General features: G+C 48.8%; 1 protein-coding gene across 1 annotated transcript in view; it reads left to right on the top strand.

Moving 5' to 3' along the window:
- The window catches only part of KCTD16 (potassium channel tetramerization domain containing 16), a gene marked incomplete at both ends in the record, with an annotated part of 50,620 nt that extends 47,039 nt beyond the window's left edge, over positions 1-3,581 (top strand). The window contains one exon of the mRNA XM_080627014.1: positions 3,130-3,581. Coding sequence (XP_080483140.1) covers positions 3,130-3,581 — 452 coding nt within the window. The remainder of the gene's footprint in view (positions 1-3,129) is intronic.
- Between the last annotated feature and the right edge of the window lie 18,631 nt (positions 3,582-22,212).

Raw genomic sequence — 22,212 nt, 5'->3', positions numbered from 1 at the left:
TTTGCTGCAATTAGCCCCAGCAGAAGAGATAAAGTGTGGAGAAATCAGCAAAGCCTGAGAACAGTTGAGAGGTTAAAGGTGGAGGGACAAGGAAGAGGAAAGGGAATAGGAACTTAGGAACTAGAAATAGAAACCTAAAGCTAACAGCTTTAGGGCTCTAAAGCAAAAGAAGCAGTAAGACGAGTACAAGGACAACAGAAATGGATGAGACTGAATTGAGAGCAGTAAAACAGAATGGCTCGAATTAGGATGCTCACAGACAAAGGTTGGTACAGCCCGTGCGTGTAGGGATAAGGAGTGTCTGGACACTGCCTCAAGGAGCACTCGGTGCCAAACCTCTGTGCCCTGCATTGTCCGTTCCCTTTGAGTAAGAAATCTCAGTACCTCTTGATGAGCAGTTTGTTGCTAGCTCCGTACCTGTAGCAACAAACCTGCTGTTTGTTATCCTGTGCCAGGCTCACACAGGATTATTCCCCTGGGAAAAATAACAACCCAAAAGTAACCCCAGACCAAACCAACCCCAGGCCTCAGGGAAAGGGCTGTGAAAACTGCAGGACCTAAATAAAAGGCCTGTAATGCTGAGAACAAAGAGCTCTTCTGCCTGTAAGGTCAGAGCTGTGTGAGGAAGCGGGCTCCATCCTGCTGCGTGTTCTCACACATCAACACAGGCTCTCATCCTAAATTCAGCAGGAGAAAAAGGATCAGATTTCTGGGATTTCTTGTAGAACAGTGATTTTCAGAGTTCATTCTGAATATTTCAATTCTGGTTCATTCTGAAATATCACAACACTTTCATAGGTCTGAAGCACTGTAACAGGAAATCAACTATAGGTAGTGTGATATTAAAATTCCTATTACAATATAGGTGTCAGGGTGAAAGGAGGTGTTGCAGTGATGTAGCTGAGCACTTCCCCAGGGCAGATGCCATCAGAATCCTCATGCTCTGAGGACTGCCATTTCAGTACAACAGCATTTACCAGTGAGAAGATGCCCAAGAAGTGTTCAGCCCTTTCCCTGGGGTCTGCCCCAGGTTTCACATGTTTGCTTGTGCTCCCTCTGTGTTTCCAGGGGGCTTGGAGAGTGGGGGGTGAGGATTTGCCCCCGTGCAGCAGTAATTAATTAATAAATGCTAATGGAGTTAAATCTGAGGGGGCTCCCATGGGACAGGCTGGGGCTGGGCACAGCAGTGGATGCAGCCGTATGATGAAACAGCACCTGGTTGGGAGTTCCTTATGGAGAGCATTTGAATTTGAATAGTGTTATGTTTTCTGTTAGCCTTTTTGTGGTGAGCTAATGTGAAACCCTTGTGTTGTGGCCTTTCAGTGCCTGAAGGGACTGACAAGAAGGCTGGAGAGGGGCTTTGGACAAGGGCCTGTAGGGACAGGCCAAGGGGAACGGCTTTAACCTGCCAGAGGGGAGACTGAGATGAGCTCTTAGGCAGAAGCTCTTCCCTGTGAGGGTGCTGAGGCACTGGCACAGGGTGCCCAGAGAAGCTGTGGCTGCCCCATCCCTGGCAGTGTTCAAGGCCAGGTTGGACACAGGGGCTTGGAGCAAGCTGGTTGTCTGTGATGGCCAGGGTGAGGGTCTGTGCGCCTCTTCTCACAACAAAGACTTCACTGGTTCCGGTGTGGAGGTTCTGTGCCAGTTCTATTTTCTGTCTCTATTCTCTCCCTGGTTTGCTGCACACCAGCAGCCTCTCTGCACAGGGATTTCCTGTTCCCTGCTTGCAGTGGGTTTGTTGTGAAAGAGGGAGAGGGGAAGAGAAAAACTGGAAGGCTGATGGTTTGTGTGTCAATTATACATCAGAGTCTTTGCTGCTTCTTCAGAAGCTTCTAATAATAATAATTATAATTAGGGCACTGGGAGACAAACGTGCTGAGATCAGGGAGAAAGCCAGGCAAGCCAGGCCAGAATTAATTAGGCCCTTTTATCTCAGAATCTCAAAGCATTTAGACATTAATTAATGAATTCAGTGGTTAAATCAGTGCGATGTTCAGTTTGGGGCGGGAATGGTGGCTGGTGCCGGGGCTCAGCACCCATCCTGCTCAGCTGTGGGTGCTCCATGGGTTGGTGCTGCTGCAGGCGCTTCCCCTCACTGCAAAACACAGGGCACTGCCTGTCCCCCTGACAGCACCCAGAGCCGGGATGAGGAGACCCATGCCCTGCACTGGGAACTGTGAGGATCCCCATGAGATGCAGGTCCCCTGGGGATTGAAGCTGATGGCTTCCCATTCATCCCATGGTGAATAAAGGTTCTCCACTGCCTCAGACCCAAACTCAATGAAATCTCCCACCGGTGGCACTGAGGTTATCCCAGGAACCTCCTGAACCCACCACTGTCTCCAGCACCCAGATCTCGCCTGGTTTTCGCTGTTCCACCTCATGAATAGATGCATTTCTGCCTCCCTGCTCACCCGCTGTAGGCCCATCCTTGGTGAATATTCATTAAGTGAAATTAGCATCTATTAGGCCTTAATTAACTTATGAAACGCTTGTTTTGGGGTAATGAAGTATACACTCTAGATATGCCTGGTGGCAGCTGGGATGTCCCCCGGCCCATAGAGCACCCCTGAGCAGAATCTGGCCCTCCAGCATGGCATGAGGGGCTGCACCCCCTCTTCTTCCCCATGGCTGTGAAATTACAGCTGGGGGGGTGCCTGTGACCTAAATGTGTGCAGAACATGAGGGTGCTGAGGCGCTGGCACAGGGTGCCCAGAGAAGCTGTGGCTGCCCCATCCCTGGCAGTGCTCAAGGCCAGGTTGGACACAGGGGCTTGGAGCAAGCTGCTCCAGTGGAAGGGGTCCCTGCCCGTGGCAGGGGCTGGAGCTGGAGGAGCTTTAAGGTCCCTTCAACACAAACCAGGCTGGGATTTATTCTGTGATTCTCTGAGTTCCTGGAAGCCGAGGAGGGGAGATGACCCTGAGGGGAGCTGAGCAACACAGGCCAGGGGAGCGGGTGAAGGAGCTCCCAAGTTAGCAGAGATCAGCTCCCACCTGAGACCGGGTGGAGGTTTTGGGTCAGTTTGTGGGGACATTGAGGAGAGCTCCCCGGGAGGTGGGAGCGAGCAGCCTGCCTCGGGCACAGCGGGGTGCCAGAGCCGCCGCTAACCCAGGTCTGTTCCTCTTGCAGGCGAGCCCTCCCGGTGGTCCTCATCCCACTGCGACTGCTGCTGCAAGAACGGCAAAGGCGACAAGGAGGGGGAGAGCGGCACGTCCTGCAACGAGCTGTCCACGTCAAGCTGCGACAGCCAGTCTGAGGCCAGCTCCCCACAGGAGACCGTCATCTGCGGCCCCGTCACCCGCCAGCCCAACATACAGACTCTGGACCGGCCGGCCAAGAAGGGGCCGGTGCAGCTGCTGCAGCAGTCCGAGATCCGCAGGAAGAGCGACCTGCTCCGGACTCTCACCTCCGGCTCCCGCGAGTCCAACTCCAGCAAGAAGAAAGCGGTGAAGGAGAAGCTCTCCATTGAGGAGGAGCTGGAAAAATGCATCCAGGATTTCCTCAAAATCAAAATCCCAGACAGGTTTCCCGAGAGGAAACATCCCTGGCAATCCGAACTGCTGCGGAAGTACCACCTATAGGCTCAGGGCAGGGGAAGCACACGACCTGCTCACCCTTAGAGCAAGGTTCTAAGTGATACGAAAATAATTCCCAATAGTAATTATTTGTTAGGTCACAAATGAAACAGAATTCATCTCTATTGTACTGCCTAATTTGCCTCTTTCACCTTAACATTTCTAGTCCTAGGGCAACGAGATTTTTCCAGTCGTGGAAGCACAATGACAAACGCTTTTCTTTGTAAACTCTGAGTCTTACACAAGCTGAATACCTTAAGGGCACATCCATGCCAGCAAGGGATGCTCAGTGGGGAGGGGAGGCTGCTGCTGCTGGTGGATGTGGCCCAGGGGCAGGCAGAGTCCTGGTGTGGGGCTGCTGCCTCCCCCCTTCTCCTTGTAGTGCACAGTTTGTTTGGAGGGATGTACTCTGCTCACAGAAACAAGCTATGCCATGACAGTTTACCTTAAGCATGTGTATGTATATATATGTGCATATATATATGTGTGTATATATATCTCTGTGTATATATATATGTATATATATATCAATATATATTGCTTAAAGATTTTTTGGCTCTCTCCTTATAACTGCACTTTCTCAGAAAAGAGCATTTTTTAGCAGTCTGTGGATGTTCTGTTTCTTCTTCAGGTCTTTGAGGGTTGAACAGTAGAAAACCCATCCCACGGGCCCTCTCCTCTCTCCCTCTTCCCCTCCTTCTCTGAGACACTGTAAATGCATTTCAGTGGAGACCAGGGAGCAGTGTGTGGGGCTTTGTTGCTGTCAGCAAAATATTCCACTTGTTTTTGATGATCTTGTTCGCTCTGTGTCCTCCCTGCGCCTCTTGTTGTGTTTCTCAAGGCTCTCCGGTACCAGTGGGTTGGATGCGTGCTGATCCCAGTTGGAAAGCTGTAGGAATTCTGCTGGTGCTGGTGAGGATGGTGGAGTGCTGCAGGCGTGCCAGGCATGCTTGGCCCCAGCTCCTGCACAGAAGCCATTCCAAGGAATTACACGAGCCATGTGCAGTGCAGTGACTGGCAGGGGATCCTCGATGCTGGATGGGAGTCATGCACGCTCAGGAGGCAGCACAAGCCCCAGGAGGAGGTACCCGTGTTCCCATCCCTGCAGACACCCCCGTCTGTGCCGGTCCCATGAGCTGCATGGCTGCAGAGCCATGGGCAAGGCTGGTCCTGCATGGATCAGATCCCGCAGCCACAGCCCTGGGGTGCAGAGCTGGGGGAATGGGGGTGATGGGGTTCAGCAGGCTGTCAGTGCCAGGTAGTGCCTGAGCAAGGGCCAGAGGGTGCCGGGTGTTGGCGAGTGGTCCAAGCACAGGGTTGGTGAAACCCGGGGCAGGTACAGGCTGGGGGTGAGCTCAGGCTGCCGAGCTATGGAGAGTGATGGAAAACGGAATTACTGCAGTTACCTGCTTTGTCCATAACTGAGTACAAAGCAGCTGTGGTATTTGAGGTAAATTGTTTGTTTTCTAAAGGAGGAAGGAGATATTTTATATATACATAAAAGTATGAAGAGTGATAGTGCTGGTAACACAAAGCACTTTGACTCTAACTTCTCTAGTGTCCTGCAGGTTCCAGGGCTTCCCTCCTCTTAACTTTCAGAAGCTGCTATGGGAGGTGAAGTCTGCACAGATGATTTCTGTTCTCTTCATGCAAGGTGATGTCTTCACCCTTGCAGGCCTCCATTGTGCCCGCACGCCTGGCTGGGATGCTACAGGGACACTGGTGTTGGGTCTGCACGGGCAGAAGTTCATACCCATCGCGCAGCTGCAGCCGTGCTTATTGTGAGATGCAGATTTTACCAGCAGCAAAGGAAGCAATACTTGTCCAGAGGGATCCATGGCATGAGCTGGCTGTGGGGAGGGGGAACCCCCCCCAGCAGTGTATCTCCCAGCCTTTGGAGCGTGGGGCTTGGATGTGGCAGCTTGGCATCATCTGTGCTGTGGCCTTACACACAAGGAGAGTGCTGTTTCTTGCAGTGAGCAGTCAGCACTGGTAACAGTGAGGTTGTGAAGCACGGGCTGACCTGGGAAGTGCAGGGCTCGGTGAGAAAATGCAACAGTTCTTGGGATCAGGCTCTAGAACCATTTCAGGCCTGGAAGTGCTGCAGCCCTCTGCTTACCTGCTCCTTTTTGCATGGAAACCAGCGCTTTGCACAGGATCCACGTATTTGGCTGCTCTCGGTTATTTGTTGGTTGGTTTATAGTATTTTTCTTTTCCTACTCAACATTTCCCACATCTCGCCCTCCCCTCTCCGGCACTGAGCAAACAAAACTGGGGGACAGACAGGGCTCTCCCTCAGTTTCCAGCTGTGTGTGGTTCAGGAGGGGTCACCCCTCAGCAGCAGGCTGCAGCTAAAACCTTGTCCTTCCCACCACACCAGATCATCCCCTTATCTTTTTAATACCACAAATGCTGGGGCTCTAAAATGTGTGACAGTGGAAGAGCAGGCACTGTGTGTGAGTGTGTGTGTGTGTTCCAGTGACGTTCAGGGCGCACAGGATTGCGCCATGATGAATAACTGTAGAAAAATTAGACCAAATGAAACGTGCCCGAATGGGCTTGATTTATGTGGCCTTCATGTCTTCAGTTTTAGATGAAATGGTTATTACTCTCCAGTGCTACAGAAATAAAGGTCTTAAACTGCAGTAATCACAGGCAGGCCCAACCTGCCAGGAGCCACAACCAGGATGGGGCTGGAGGAGAGCGGGTGCCTGGGCATGGGAGTACACGTGGGTGTTCATGTGCTCTTGTGCTGCTGTGTTATGCAGGGATCTCATTCTGGTCCAGCGTCATGTTGCAGTTGTTTCACAGGAGCTATGGGCTGTGCTTTGAGGCTTTGTGCTGGCAGGCTCGAGGTGGAAGAGTCCCTGCTGCCAAGAAACCCCTGGGCAATGGTGGGGAGCCCTCTTCCCCCTTTCCAGTGGGGCTCAGCCGCTGGATGCTGCACAGCATCCATCACTGCTGCTCCAAGTCCCCTTCTCCCCCTCCTTTCCTTGCTGCTTTTCTCTGGACCACCAATACCCCACGGCCAGAACTGCACCCCACCAAAGAACAACACTTTGGGGACCTTGTTCTGCCACCATCAGCTGGGCACTGGACCCTGCCGAGAGGCAGAGACAGGCACCATGGCCATGGAAAATGCTGCTCTCCAGAGCTCCTTAATTCACATGTGGGTGGCAGCAGGTCAGGAAAGAGCAACCAGACCTTGTGCCACTGCTGATGGTCTCACCCTGTCCAGGCACAGAGGTTTTCTTATCACAGGAGGGCAATAAGGTGTTAACTCCAGAAGACCTCTTCCCTAAAATAGTGTTGTGCACACATGCATACATACAAGTCCATATCCATACCTGCGGTTAGATACATGCACCGTGGGAGGAGGGCACACACTCCTGCCTTCCTGGCATGGTTGTTCTCCCCTGTCTCAGGATGTGGCACCATTGACTGTTGGAAGGGGTGGGAGAAATTTCTGTACTAGGTGGGTATGGAAATGTTACAGCTGAAATGGGGTGATCAGGGAAAGGTGGGAGACGGATGCAAAGCAGTGGGGGGAAATGAAGCTGGAATAACAGGTTATCTATAAGGTAGCTGGGTTTGGAGCTCTGGGAATATTCAGCTCAATTCTACTTTCTTTCAGTGAGAGAACCCGTGTCTGTCCCTAGGACATTTTTGGTCACTTAGCGATAGCAAGCCAGAACAAAACTCAGTTAACAGAGTACTTTATTCTTTCTAAAGTAGCTGGGGAGCAAAATGGGATTTGAGCTTCTTTCTACACACAACAAAGACCAAATACAGGTTCTGTTGAAACCAATTTGAAACTTACATTGACTTCAGTGGAACGGGGACTCCCCTGAAACACCTTTTCTCAAGAAAAACCAGTGAGGGTGAGGGGAAGCCATTAAGCTGTAATAAAGTTCACATCCACTTATGCTTCTTATCACTTCTGTGTATGGCAAAGAGGTTTGGTGTTTAGGAGTGCTCTTGTGTGGCCAGTCTTTCATTGCCATGGTCTGTTCGGAGTCTTGCTTAAGGCACTGAGCTGAAGGAGTGGGGGAGGCTGATGTACCCCTTTATGAGCACACAGTGGGCAAGTGCCTTATGGGGGGGGACCTGAGCAGGGCTCAGAGCATCAGGGGGAGACCAAGGGAGAACATGGGATTTACATAGACCTGTGGGGACCAAACTGTTTTACTTTTCCCTAAATCACACACGTGGAGAATGTTTTGGGGTTTTAATTCTACTTTTGTGAGTCCATTTATTAATTTTACATGCAAAGTTGCGGGCTGAAGGAGAAAACAAGGTTGATTTTTATTGGCAATGACCATAACATGACAGAGCCCTTCAGCTGTACCGCATGCAGCTCTCCAAGCCCCAGGAAGGCTGGAGAACACCCCCCAAGTTCTCACTCTGGCCTGAAGCCCTTCCCACCATTGTGCGTACAACATGGACTTGACTTGCAGAGTACTTTATGCATAAGGCCCCATGTGTATCATGGTACAAGATAATTGTCCAGTCTTATGGATAGTTTATGCCCCAGCGGGGTTTTGTAGATTAAAAGAACAAAAAAAGCACTTTTAAATTTAAATTATTTATATTATAAAAAGACACTCTTTATTTTTCTTGGCAGCGATACCACTTAGCTAAGGATCAGTTTATAAGGATGATATTACAGATTTTAAACTATAGCAATGCGAAAGCAAATGGGACAAGGCAGAATTGGGAGCTGAGCAGGCAGAAGGTTCGGAGGAGGCGGCAGGGCCCGCGGCACCGGAGTGGGGGGGCTGGAGATGTCCTCACCTACTCGGGGCCTTGCTTCTGTTACATTTTCGGACCTCATACAAGCACTCGATGACTTTGCCGAGGCTGAGTCAGTCTGTTGCACATTGACGTAGATTAAGTGGCACCCACTGAATTACCTCTCTACTTTCCAACGTGGTTCACTTGTACATACGTGTAATGTCAAACTGTTTACAGGTTATTTTGTGCGTAATTGTGGAGAAAACAAAAAGTTTTAACTACAAATTTCAAGGAATCGATTTTACTGGAAGGTGTTTAACGAAATGAATGTGCTTAATACAGTATAGACATCATTGGTAATGGTCTCACATGAATGCATGTATCTCTGTGTTGTCAGTCCCCACCAGTGAGGTTATTGGCAATATTCTGCAGTCTGTGAATAGCAAATATGCATCAACTACTGTGACTCTGACAAATATAACTCGGTAACTGTTTCTACTGTGGTATGTAAAAAAGAAAATAATCATGTAGCTTTTAGCCTGCTGTATTTCCCTGGTGCAAATAACACCATGAAAGAAAGAACAACAGCTTGGAAAACCCAACGGTGCCATGGTGACCTGTGTGGAGTCATTCCTGCAATGACACCTACCAGGTACTTGTGATTCAGCTGCTAAAAAAGACCTATTTCTAGAGGCTGGGAGGTGCTGGTGGCAGAGACGACCTTGTGTTCAGAGTGCTGATGGGTGAAGAGAACTGCTTGGTGTTCCTCATCCCCATGTGCTAGTTAGGCCTTACATAGCAGGCTGGTGAGAAGTGCAGCCGTTAGTGTTGGAGTGTTGAAAACTGCAGCTAATTTGTGTCCAGCCATCCAGATAAATCAGTGCATATGCACTGTAAGAGCACAGACAAGAATAAGTAACTTGGTATCCTTCAACTGTCATATATACACACATAGATACATACATACATACCTAGATAGGCGCTTTCTTGCCCACTGTGATCTAGCATTGGTTCCTGTTAGCCAGTTCCTGCAGGCTGGGGGTTACTCTCCCTAGGAGGTGATGAGGTTGTTTTTGTCTCATTTATTGCTGGGCTGGGCTGACACCCAGTTGATGGTCGCAGGGTCAGATTCTTCTGCCTTCCTGACTTGAAGAGAGATTTTCTGATTCCGTGATTTCAGAGTACTGTCACCAGCAGCAATACTTCTGGAAAAGCCATCGCTGCATCAGGGGCCACCTGCCAAGGTATTTCCAAGGGTATTTTGAAATACTTTTATCTTGTGTTGTTTGAAAGGGGCTGGCTTCATTGCAAGTGGAGAAAGTGCAGGGCATGGCAGGAGGAGAAGGATACAGAAGGAAAGTTGGGGTATCTCTTCTGGAGATGGAGAACTGTCCCCATGCCATCCATCCGCAGATGATGCCTGGTGAGCAGGCTCGACATTCCTCCAGGGCGGCTGCAAAGATGAAAAAAGGGAACAGCTGCTGAGGGTGGGAGGAAGCTGTTTGCCATCCTGTTCCCCAGCAGTGCTGTCCTTGGGATGACAGGCTCATCAGCTGGGTTTATTGTCACAGCTGCTTCCATTCTGCAGAGCCATTGGGGAGGGACCAGGGCTCAGTGCTGGTCCAGCTCACATCACTCTTCCGGCCTCATATGCAGTATCCCCACTCGAATTCTGAAGCATCACTGCAGGCTGGGTTTGAAAGAGCCAGAAACCAGGTGCTGCTCATTTGGGGGCTGAGTGCCCCAAGTGACTCTAATTTCACTTGAATCTGTGGCACTTGGCTGTTCCTCAGAAGAAGCCCTTTCCAGTGGCCCCTTCCCAGGAGAAGGTGAAAGATCCCAGCGCTGCAGAGCTCTCCCCATATGGTGCTTCACCATCGCAGGGATTCGGATGCTAACAGTGTCTGCACAAGCATATGGAAGGCAAAGCACTGCTGGAGGTTCAGGCTCCTCAGGTGGCGAGCGGGATGCTCGCACTGCTCCAGCCTGGAGTCGGACGGCGCTGGAAGCCCCGGAGCCACATAAGAACACGATTCCCACCCCAGACGTCTGCCTCCTGCATGGGCGGCTGCATGCCAGGACCTGCGGGGCCAGCAGTGAGGCCCTGCCAGCCCCACGCTGCCGTCACGGCTCCCAGAGGAGCCCACTGTGCCTGGAGCCGAGGAGATGAGGTGTGTGTGCCCAACACATTTGTGACTGCTGGATCCTGCCTGTGCTGACTGATCAGGGGTTTTTAATGGCAGTTTGCAACAAACAAAAAACAAAGTTGTTTTTTTAATGTGAAACTACAAGAATCGTTTTGTCTAAGCTGAAATGAAAGAAATGCTTCAAGCAACAAAGAAATGAAGAATTTCTTATACCCATTTTTGCTCTTTTTTTTGTTTGAATTAGTTCAGGTTTGAACTGAAAAATGAGAAATAAAGTCGCAAGCCTTCACTTTCAGAGCTGCCATGTGGCCCTTGTCACACTTCTGCATCTCCCCCTTCCACACAGGTTTCTCCCAGCCTCTGTCCTGAGCAGGGTTCAGCACTGCGCTGCCTGCATGCCTCTGAGGGCAGGAGCCTGCATGCTGCTGGTCCTGGCACTTGTGACTAGTGCCTGGTCCTCTTGTAGTGTCAGGCTGGTGTGAGAGCAATGGATGTTCAGGTTAGAATACCTGTAATACAATGTGGGTTATAATACCTGTATGATAATTACTGAGGATTTAATTGCCTTCCCTACTCAGCACTGTGCGATGTGCATGGGAAGCAGGAGAGCTTCCCTTTGGTACCAGCTGATATGAGAAAATAACTTTAATCTGCCTTACAACTATATAATTAAAGGAGCTTATATATATAGAAATATATATATATATATATATATACACATGAGTATTTCTTTCCCATGCTGATGGAGTTGCAGTGGTCAGGGCGGGCAGCACCAGGCCAGCTCTGTGCCACACAGGTAAGTGGTAGTGAAAAGAATGGCACCACCTCATCACTGTTCAAACCCTGTCACAGGAGAGGACGCCTCTCCCCAGCTCTAACGCCCCAGTGACCAGCTGCCCAAGCACTTCCCATATGGAGAATAAGGTCTGGGATGGGGAGGCTGCTGCCCCTCCTGCTCGCTGAGCAGAGCAGTTCCCACAGGCAGGGTGAGGCATCACCGTGCATCATTCCCAGGCTTGGCAGCATTGGGAATACATAATTGCTGTGCCCCCATAGCAAAGGGAATGCGATATCCAGTGGAGAAGGAAGATCCCTCCACTGTTGGTGGGACCATTATGTTCAGGACACAGCCCCTGCACCTCTTGCCTCTCCCCACTGATCAAGGGCAGGGGCAGGGCAAGGAGGAGCCTTCTGCAGGGAGCTGAGACATGGAGGTTGTCTCAGAACATGAGCAGAGCGCCGCAGAACCTTGCTCCCTGCTCCACTGCTCTCCCCATTGCGGAGACCAGCCCCAGGCTCCATCACCCAGCATCTGCAGGGAGAGCTCTGTAAATACAGCAGGTTAAAAACTGGCAGAGTAACAGCGGATCTGTATTTAATGCAGATGTTTCCCATGTTTTGTAGTATTGTTTTATTGATAAATAAAAATCAACCAAAGACAAAGCAGGTGTTTGGCGTTTGTGTGACCTGCAGCAAGCCCATTGCGTGCTCTTACAGAACCTGGACAGTACCTGCCCCTGCTCCAACCCAGCATCACCCCCTGGGTGCGGGTTTGGGGGGGGTGATCAGGGGTAACCTCAGGTGCTGGTTACCGAGTGGTTGATCCTCACAGCATCCAGGTCAGTGCTGGGCCCAGCACCGTGCTGGTGAGCACAGCCTGGATCACACAGTCCAGGTTAACGTTTTGGGAGCAGTCTTTGCAAAGCTTTTCATTGGACAGACACCATTGAGCAGCTGAACACACCCCCGTCACCTGGCCAGACAAAGCCTGTGGAATCAATGAAGAATTCTGCATTGAAAGCAGGAAATGTCTTGTGATCATCCCAGTGCATTTTCCCTGATCCCACCGGCACAGGCAGCTGCAGGAGGGAGGAGGCTCTTCTTCCAAGGAGAGCATTGGGGTATTCCCTTTTTATGCCTGAAAGCCCGCATCTCTGCTGGGGTTGGTCTATATCCAGTTCAAAGATTAAAAATAAGATGCAGAAGTTGAATTTCAAGACAAACCAGAATTTTCTGTCACACAAGAAATAATAATACATATATATACACATATATATATATGTAAAGGCTCCCAGTACCTAAAGGGATGACAAGAAACCTGGAGAGGGGCTTTGGACAAGGGCCTATAGGGACAGGACAAGGGGAATGGCTTTAACCTGCCCGAGGGGAGACTTAGGCAGAAGCTCTTCCCTGTGAGGGTGGTGACAGTCCTGCTCTGCACCGGGGCTGCTGCTGTAACCCTGGGTCATGGAGCAGGATGGGGATGACAGAAATATCACTAATAGCTGACAATGATCCCAAAATACTGGGACTTCTAAAGCACAGCAAGACAAACACAACTTGAAGCCATTTGACTGCATGTAAATTAGCTGCCTCCCAAAGATAAGGTTGAGAAAAATGGGTTCATCAGAGACTTGTTAAAAATTACTAAAAGCATTAATACTGTAAACACCTCTCTGTGCCATCAACCTGCATCTTTCCAGACGTATTTTTATTATTATGCCCATTTTATGGGAGGAGAAAGCGAGGTGCAGCTATCAGGATCATTTTGCCCCAGAGATCACAGCAGACAGTAGCCAAGAGGTACTAAAACCATCTCATCTTATCGAGCTCGCAGTGAGGCGTGCCTGTGCTGCTCCGGGCTGCCAAATCTAAAACCCTTTATCAGATTTTATTTAGTGTTTATTGAAGCAAAACGTTCCTGATTTCAAGATTTAGTGCTGGTGGAACCGGGAGGCGACGCCTGCATTCCTGAGAGTGGCCATTTACCGTGAAATAGAGCTGGGTGAGCAGAGGATGCAGGAAGAAACTGCTTGGGATTTAACCCCTTGAACCGCCTGGGAAGTACTTAAAGAGCTCCAGACAGTGCTGGGCTGCCAAAAATTATTGAGTGCATTTCGCTGTAAATGTCTTTCAGCAATGGACTTGCTGAGCTGCTGAGCAGAACATGATGAGGCTCTCTGAGGCGCTGGCCCAGGGTGCCCAGAGAAGCTGTGGCTGCCCCATCCCTGGCAGTGTTCAAGGCCAGGTTGGACACAGGGGCTTGGAGCAAGCTGCTCCAGTGGAAGGGGTCCCTGCCCGTGGCAGGGGTTGGAGCTGGAGGAGCTTTAAGGTCCCTTCAACACAAACCAGGCTGGGATTCTGTTTCTGTGATTTTATTTCTGCATTTGCCCCAACGTCCTGGACCACATCTGTAAGCCTGAAATCCTGGAGGCTGGAGCACTGGGTGTTGCTGCACCCATTCCATTTCCCTCTTTATCTGCCAATATTAAATGACAATAAGCTACAATAACGGATGAGCAGTAATAGATAAAGGGCTCCAGTGCATGTACATGCAACAGCCATCACCTTGGCTCTACCTACAAGGATGAATTCACGTTTCCTTCCCCTGTGCTTAGCCACAGATATGAAATGAGGAGCCTGCCTTGGCACAGCCCCTCTCCAGGGCCCCTGAAAGGACCCAGGCGCTTGTGGACACATATAAAATGTCATTTCAGCTTCCTCTCTGATCGTGCCTGCGTTACTTGCAGTTGTTATTAAGCTACTCTAATTATTTTTTAAAATCCAATAAAGACATCTAATACGTGTAATTTTAACATAATGCATTGGGAATAGTGTGTACTTTAGTGATATTATGAGCACTAAAAGAAATGGTGCTACTCATGTAGCTACGAGCTTTTCTTTTCACCATTAGCCCAAAAGAACAGGTCCTGATCTATTTGGAATTATTCATTAGGATCATTTCATCTGAGCTCTTATCTCCTTTGCCATAAAATGCTCTTTCTCTTACTGTGAGCGTTGTGAATGACCACAGTGTTTTGCTTATGTTGTGCTCTTGGTGGTGAAGGATGCATAGATATATATTTGATAGGTAGATAGATAGATAGATAGATAGATAAGAGCTGGGGCAACATGTGGTGTGTGGCTGGGATAATCCCATGTGACGGAGCCATGTGAGACAGAAACATTTTTCCTATTGCCACCCGATCTCCCCCTGGCCTCCTGCATTACTGAATTAATCCAACCAAAACCTGGGAGAGCTGAAGAGAGCACAGGCTGAAATAGCATGGCTTTAAGAGAGCTGATAACAACTGCAGAGGATGCAGGCAAGGCTGCAGATAATAATAATAATAATAAATAATAATGATGATGATGATGATGATGATGGAAGCATGCTTGCCAGCACTTAATGCAGCCAGGCTGCTGGCTATGGAATTACCCAGTTAGACTGTGAAGCACAACCTGAGGCAGTGCCAGTGAAGGTCAATACCCACACATGCAGTAGTAGAAGGATTAAAATATGTCTCTACTCTAATAATCCCTCAATTAACAGCACTATCAGCCCGGAGGTGCCCGCCCATCCGTTCAACCCAGCTGCCTGGCCTTGGGCCCATTTCTGAGCTCCAGGAAGCACAGGGCAGGGCATCAGGCTCTGGGTGCTCCCATAGCTGCTTTGAGGGTCCCCAGTGAAGGACATGGGCATGGAGCCACTTGATGTGCAGAAAGAAGAGGAGCAGCCCCCAGCACCGGGTCACCTCCCACCTGAGATAACAAGGGACCAAAATCAATTCCTGTGTCCAGGGACCCATCTGCATCTCCCGAGTGCTGGCAGCTGTTGCAGGAGAGATGTGGGGTCCTTCTGCTGTTGCTCTGGGCAATTAGAGCTCATGGTGGGTCCCACAACCCTGCTGGGTTATCAGAGAATTGTCACTGCTGTGCAGACTTGTAGGAGGAAGCCAAAGCAAAGCAAACAAACCAAAATGAAGCAAGTGAACTAAACCAACCAAACCAAACCAAACCAAAGCAAACAAACCAAACCCAAACCAAACCAACTCCAAGCCAACCCAACCACCAGGAAACCCCAAATAAAACAAATCAAAACAACAACAGGAAAAAAAAGATAAAACCCAACCAAACTCAACTCCCTCTCTTCTTTCATGGTAAAATTGTTATTCAAGGGAAACCCGGTCCCTGACTGCAGCAGCAAGAAGATGAAGCCCCCTAAAATGCAGAACCTGGATACCTTCAGCCATATTTTTCCCCCTGCCCTGATGTCTCCACCTTTTCCTCCAGCTTTCTGTCCTGCTTGAGGCTGTTCTTCTCACCTGGATTATCCCCACAAAGCTCCTGCCACGTTTGCCGCTACATTCCAATTCAGCTCTTTAAGCTGTCTACAAACCCAGATATTGATCCAATTATCTACAGCAATCACTCCAGCCTCCACCAGCCTCTTTGTGCTGTTTTGCAGCTTTCAGCCAACACCAAAGACTGAAGATTTGTCCCTCATAATTTCATATCTTTTTAATCACTCACGTCTCTGTGCCATAGTTAATAACTTCCTTTCAGGCTGGGGACAGAAAACATTCTCTGGCTCTTTACCCCTGCTCCTGCCTCACACCATGCGCAGCATCGCAGTGTTAGCACCGGTCTCTAACCCACAAAGGTGTTTGTGTTTCCAGCACTAGGGCTGGGAAATAAATTCAGCTCACGCTGCAGAACCAAAACCCAGCAGTTTGATTGCAGTTGTATAAGATACCCCCAGCAAACAAAACAGGACCAAGAACACTTCCTTCCCCTCTTCCCCGAGGTACCAGATAATCGCTGCTGCGTACCTGGTACTGCAGACCTGATGTGGGGAGGAGGGAGCTCTTCATCAGCTTTAGACTCTGAGTCATGCATTCTGCCCCATCTGCAGCACCCTCCCCTCTCCTGCTGGTCTCCCTGGACACCCAGAGCATCCCAGAGAGGCACAGTGCTTATAACACCCCCCAAGGCACCTCTTCTGAATGCCCTGCTGGCTCCTTACCCTGGCACAACATGGGCAGGCAGGGGCTGGACCCTGCTGGGTACCACATCACACTTTAGGTTTCTGACTTCAACATACCCGAGCTAATAATCAAGCATAACAAAAAAGCAAAGCTCTTTTTCCTCACCTGTCACTATGGTACCTACACTTCAGCAGTACTTGTGTGTTTAAAATTAACTAAGTACTGTTATATCAGGACCTGGATGCTGACCCCAGCTTCAATAAATTAAACTGAATTTGCTGCTTTGGGTGTTCTCTTCATCAAATATTACATCATTTTGTAACCTGGACCATAGTGAAATATCATAGAATCAGAATACCTCAGGATCATGTGGTCCATATCAAGCTGCTGTGGCTTGTGGGGCAGGCAGTGACTGTCCTTGCCCTGCACCAGAGCATAGCAGGTCCCTTGCTCCTCCAGCCAGAGCTCAAACCAGGGGCACTGGAAGGGGCAGGAGTCAACCCCCTGTGCAGTTCCTTCCAACCAGTGATCTATGCCCTGAAAGAGGAAAATGGATGTCCCAATTAGATCTACCTGCTAGGAATACAGATACTTTTTATGAATGCCCTAATACCGTGTTCCAGCTCTTTCTAAAAGGGCAGAACAGGAGCACTCCTTTTCCAGCCATCATCTCTCCAGGCAGACCACATTTTCACCCTGCAGCTGTATTTTAGCCCTGTTATAACTAATCACCTCTTCCAGGTTAAACCTGCAAAGGCATCCCAAATCATGTATTGAAATGATAGCAAAAAAATTCCCCTAACTCCTTAAAGTTAATGATGATCTTCATTTTCATTTTCCACATATTTCTCTCCTTGTAATAGCCATGTGCTAAATCTTCATGAGATTTTTATAGTTTCACTGAAGGAATATTTGCATAATTATTAGCGCATAATCTGCTTTAATGGTCCAACTGATTTTACTGTTACAGGTAAATGTATGTGGTGTCAAATTTAAGCGTATAAAGTTCTCGACAGTTCTTGGGCAAATGCTCTGTCTGCTGGGAAGAAGCATGCCCGTAGCTGTGCTCGCTGCAGAGGGAAGAACATCACCGTGCCCGGGCTGGATCCAGTGCAATGGGGTGCAGGGCTCAGGGCTCACCCTGTGCCAAAGGAGCAGCAGAAAGGATCCCATTGACTCTTGCTGGCTGTTACTGGGGAATAAAAGCCACAGCAGAGCCCCATGTCCCCTGGTACCACTGTGCAGGGCAGGACCTGTACCTTGGGGCTGCTGCCCAGCACATGGGCAGCTCCAGGAGGGGATGTGGGACACCAGGACCCCCAAAATCCACTCTTGTGCCCCATGGGACCAGCACATCTCCCACAGACACACACCTCAACCCGTCTGCTACCAGGAGTTGTAGCTACCGCATGCCAGTGGGTCCTACACCCTGCCCTCACAGTCCCCTTGGAGCCCTGCATAGTGCTTGGCTTTGGGGATTTAGGAGCAGGAGCCAATGGAAAACTGCAGGCTCAGTGCTGTGGGTGGGTTTTGAGGCAGTGGAGCAGGGTCTGGCCTCCTGCTCGCCCATTTTGGAATCTTCCTCCATGGGAATGACGTGGAAATGTATAAAAAGGATCTGCTAAAATAAGAGGAGGGAGGTGTGGGGATGGTGTGATGACAGCAGCTATATAGAGAGGCAGCACAGAATTTCTGAGGGAAAGCATCAAGCTCCTGCTATTTTCCAAGCGGATCATACCCCTCTATGAAATGTCATTTCTGGAATTTTTTATAGACTGTTCTAATAGATACTGATAAATGTTTTTCACCTTAGGGCTTGTCAGGAACAGATGTGATTGATGCTATCTTCAGAAGCAGATGGAAACGTTCAGTGTGGTATCTGCCAGCATGATGGATCACAACAACAATGGTCCAAAGCTGATCTGTGGGGAACGTTTCAAAAACATTTCCAACTCCTGCAAGAGCAGTTGAGGTTGAACTCGTCCCTCTCCAGGAAAGAGCCTTCTGACTTGTAAAATCTGGGAAATAAATAAGAAAAGCAAAGAATCCCCCCCAGACGTTGGCAGGAGTGTGGAGCTAGCACAGCCTTGGGGCAAACTGCGGCTTCTGGAGGCGTTGTCATGCAATTATTTAATTATTCAATAAAAGTACTACATGTGTTAACTGAGAATGCCTCTTTGCTCCCAGGTCCAAGCTCAAGCCCAAAATTAAGCTCTTAATGCCCTATCAACAGCAGAGATTGAAGTGTAAAATCTGCTCTTTAATTGATATATTAAATTAACTTTCCTTACCTATTTTCAGATGGAAGCTCAATGTTTTCACAGAGCTCTGGACAAGCAGAAGACCTTCCAGTGGGATTAGCTGCACGTTCTGTTTCCATTTTCACTGACATCCAGGGGAAGAGGAAATGCGGACACTTCTACTAGGATGAAGCCATTCTAATAATGAGCATCCTTGTGTCTATCACATTACCTGTGTGCTCTGGGGAGTTCAGCTTCCGGAAGCACTGCGCAGTATTCCCAATGTCTTGCTCCCTAGGAGCTGACTAACACCATTCACTGTGATCCTTTCAGCCACATGCAGGCAACAACAGCACAATTTGTGATTTCGGTTTTTACCAGGACCTGTCAGATGGACAGCGTTGCCTGTTGCTGTCATTGCCCACACTGGGCACGCTGTAGTGTTCAGTTTTGATGGTACCTGGGCTCCACACCAGCAGCTGAAGAGCCATGCAGAGCAAGGCTGGAATTCCACTGACTGATCCTGGCACCCTTGCACATGGCAACAACTCCTGCGGCTCCATGATCTCTCACTTGGAGTTCAAGATGCGATGCTGCTGCCCACCCCGGGCTCACGTTCTACACGTGATGCGCTTACACTTCACATCCCCCAAATAAAGAGATAAAGGTCATATACGCATCTGATGCTTCATTTTCCCTCCTCTGCAGGGGGTGGCAATAAAGTGCCTCATCGGGCATCGGGCAGTGCTCTGTGCACCCAAGTGGGGCAGGAACATTTTGCTCCAGTGTTCCCTCTGCTCACATCCCACCCAGCAGGGACTGAGGCACCTTCCGGGGGGCTTCAAGGAACATTTGAGGCATGGAAGAGAAAAACAGCCCCTGCAAAAGGGAGCCTTGACCTGCTCGGCTGCCTGGGCTGCCTCCAAGGTCTCTGCCTCCCCATGGGACAACCAGACCTGACAGTGAAGGGGATGGTGCAGCAACAGGGGCTGCCATTTGGTTCATGGAAACCAGCACCATCCGGATGTGGAAAATCTGGCCCTTTTGTCTCTGACAGACAAATGATCCACATCCTCCTTTGTAAAGGATGCAGCTGTAAGAAATTAGGAAATAACTTCTGGATAAATAAATTTATTGGTGCAATTTGGTTTTACATGGTGAAAATGGCGTGTTTATAAAATATTTATGGAGTTTTCCTTCACAGTGATGGAGCAGGAGCCAGTTAAACAATGCGTGGGTCTTCATTAGCAGTGTCTCACACGCAGGTTTGTTTTCTGTCTCGTCTTGTCCCTTCATTAAGTTGGCCCTTGTGATAGATTGGCCCAGATCATTAATTAATAATTACCTCTTCTGTGTAAAAATCAGATGCTCCAACTTAGCACTACTGGTTATGAATTCAAGATTATGCATGAACCTGTATGTGTTTCTCTACTCCATATTTAAGTCATTCCCCTATTCATCCAAAACCTCATCAGAACAGATAATAAACCACTTCATGAACAGATGTGCCACTTATTCATCTAGTTCCATAATGATAATGAAGAAAATTTAATCTGGAGTGTCTATGGAAGATGATCTGAAAGACAGATTGGTATGAATAATAAAGACACTACACAAACCATTTAAGAACTGACATAAGAGGCAATCATTAACTACTCAACAATGCTCCCTTTGATGTAGCCCAACAGTGTATAAAAACAAGCACCTCTTGGGTGTTGGACTCCACAAGGAGCTACTGTTTTGCAGATGTAAATGCTCTAAATTGCTTTTACTTTAAAGAAGTACAAAAGATAATTCCCGTTACAGCTGTAAGCAACATCTGACATTGCAGAACACTGAAAACACACTGAAGAGAGGCTGGAGGTTTCAGGCACACTCAAGGTGAGTGGGATAACGCGCAGAGCTGAATGTCTATTCAGAAAATAAGAAAATGCAGAACAAGGGGAAATTTATGAAGCCAACTTGCTCTGAAGAGCCATTTACCTCTCATTAGCTAGATATATATTTATCTGTTTCCTCATATATGCCACTATTGATTCCTGTCAATAGCAAAAAACACCCACAGAATGCAGTAGAGGCAAGAGACACTTAATGTAGCTGAATATTTGCAAAGCTTTAATGGAGCTGCACAGCTCCATGATTCTTGATGACAGACAAAAAGATCATATAAAATCCCCAAAGTGTCTTTGGAGAAGCAAAGCCATTGCAGTCAATGCTGGTGGAATGTCCTGGATTGACACCGTCATCTATTTATTCCCGAAGCAAGAAAAGCTCAAACTGCGCAGGGTAAGCCTCCAAGTGATACACCAAAAAAACCCCAGAGGCTGCTTGGAGGATGGGGCAGGGAAGAGGAGATCATCATGATGTCCATGAAGTGCCACTCACCCAGACTTTTACCCTGGCCACACGTTAAACACACACGGTTCATCATGTGCACATCAAGAGGACCAGGAGGAAAACCACCCTTCGCTTCTGTGAAGGACAAATGAGACCTCATTTCGTATTTGGCTGACATGGTTTAGTGTGAGGTGTCCCTGGCCATGGCAGGGGGGGTGGAAATTGATGATGTTAAGGTCCTTTCCAACCCTAACTATTCTATGATTCTGTGATATATTCATCTCTGGACAAGCTGCCGCTTTGACCTTCTTGGGTGATGTGCAGGACATTGTCCTTGCCCAAGGGCCGCTGTCTCTGTGTGTTCCCTTGTGTGGTGCCCCTACATGGCCTCAACTGACAGAGCTGAAGTTATTCCCTCTAGAAAGTGACCCTGAGGGGAAACAGCCCCATAACAGTAGATCTTTTTCTTAACAGTTTGTCAACAAAGCAGCATCGCTTTTAGCACCAGAAATATTGCCAGCCTCTTCCAGCATCTGTCACAACAGCAGCAGCCGACACCGCCACAAATTCTGAGTTAAGGAGACGGGAAATGAAATGGGCTTGTGAGGGCAGTGTGGAAACCTGCCTTCTTTATGCAAAGTCCTTGAGTCTGAACCAACAGCAGCACTCAAGGGTAGGGATCCAGCCCATACATGTGGGTCCCACTTTGCCACAGGACCAGGCTCCGTGACTGCAGTAAGCAGCGGGTGCTAAGGCAGATTTTTTTCACTTTGTTCCTTCCTTACCAAATTTGGGGTCAAATCCTGGTTTGTGAGCTTTCCTTCAGTTTTCCTATTGATTCTGATGAACCTACGGCTCGCTTTAATTAGCTCAGCTGCCACATTTTAGGCTCAGGGTGTATTACTTGCTCTAGCTGCTTACCACGGCAGAGGACACACAGTACCTGTGCGGACTCAGACTTAGTGTGCAGGAGCACAAATAAACCAACAGAGTTTAGCCATCAACATTTGCTGTGGCAGCACCCAAAGTTATCAGCTGTTCCAGAGTTCCATTTGCTTGCTACCATCTGTACCTGTACCTGTCTCTTGGCCAGGAAAAGCCACTGGGGTTCCAGGTCTGCCTCCTTCAGTCCCACACTGGTTGAGGTACAGGTCACCTTTCAACAACAGTGATCTGAGATCACAGTGGGGGCTTGAGAGGCTTTAAACCCAAGAGAGAGACAAGTAAGAAAGCCATTCCCTGGGACCGCTTGATGCTTCTTGAACTTGACCCAACTGAAGTGCACTGCCCCCAGCCAGGAGCACCTAACTCAAATTACTGGAGATGTGAGCAGCCAGCAGCGTTTCTCAGTTTCCTTGGTGATCACTGTCAGATCTGAAACACAAAAATAAAATGAAAATAGAAGCGTGTC

This window comes from Psittacula echo (genome assembly GCF_963264785.1).
Source record: "Psittacula echo genome assembly, chromosome: 11".
Classification (NCBI taxonomy): Eukaryota; Metazoa; Chordata; class Aves; order Psittaciformes; family Psittacidae; genus Psittacula; species Psittacula echo.
The sequence above is the reverse complement of the archived record's forward strand: the minus strand, read 5'-3'. Positions and strand labels throughout refer to the sequence as shown.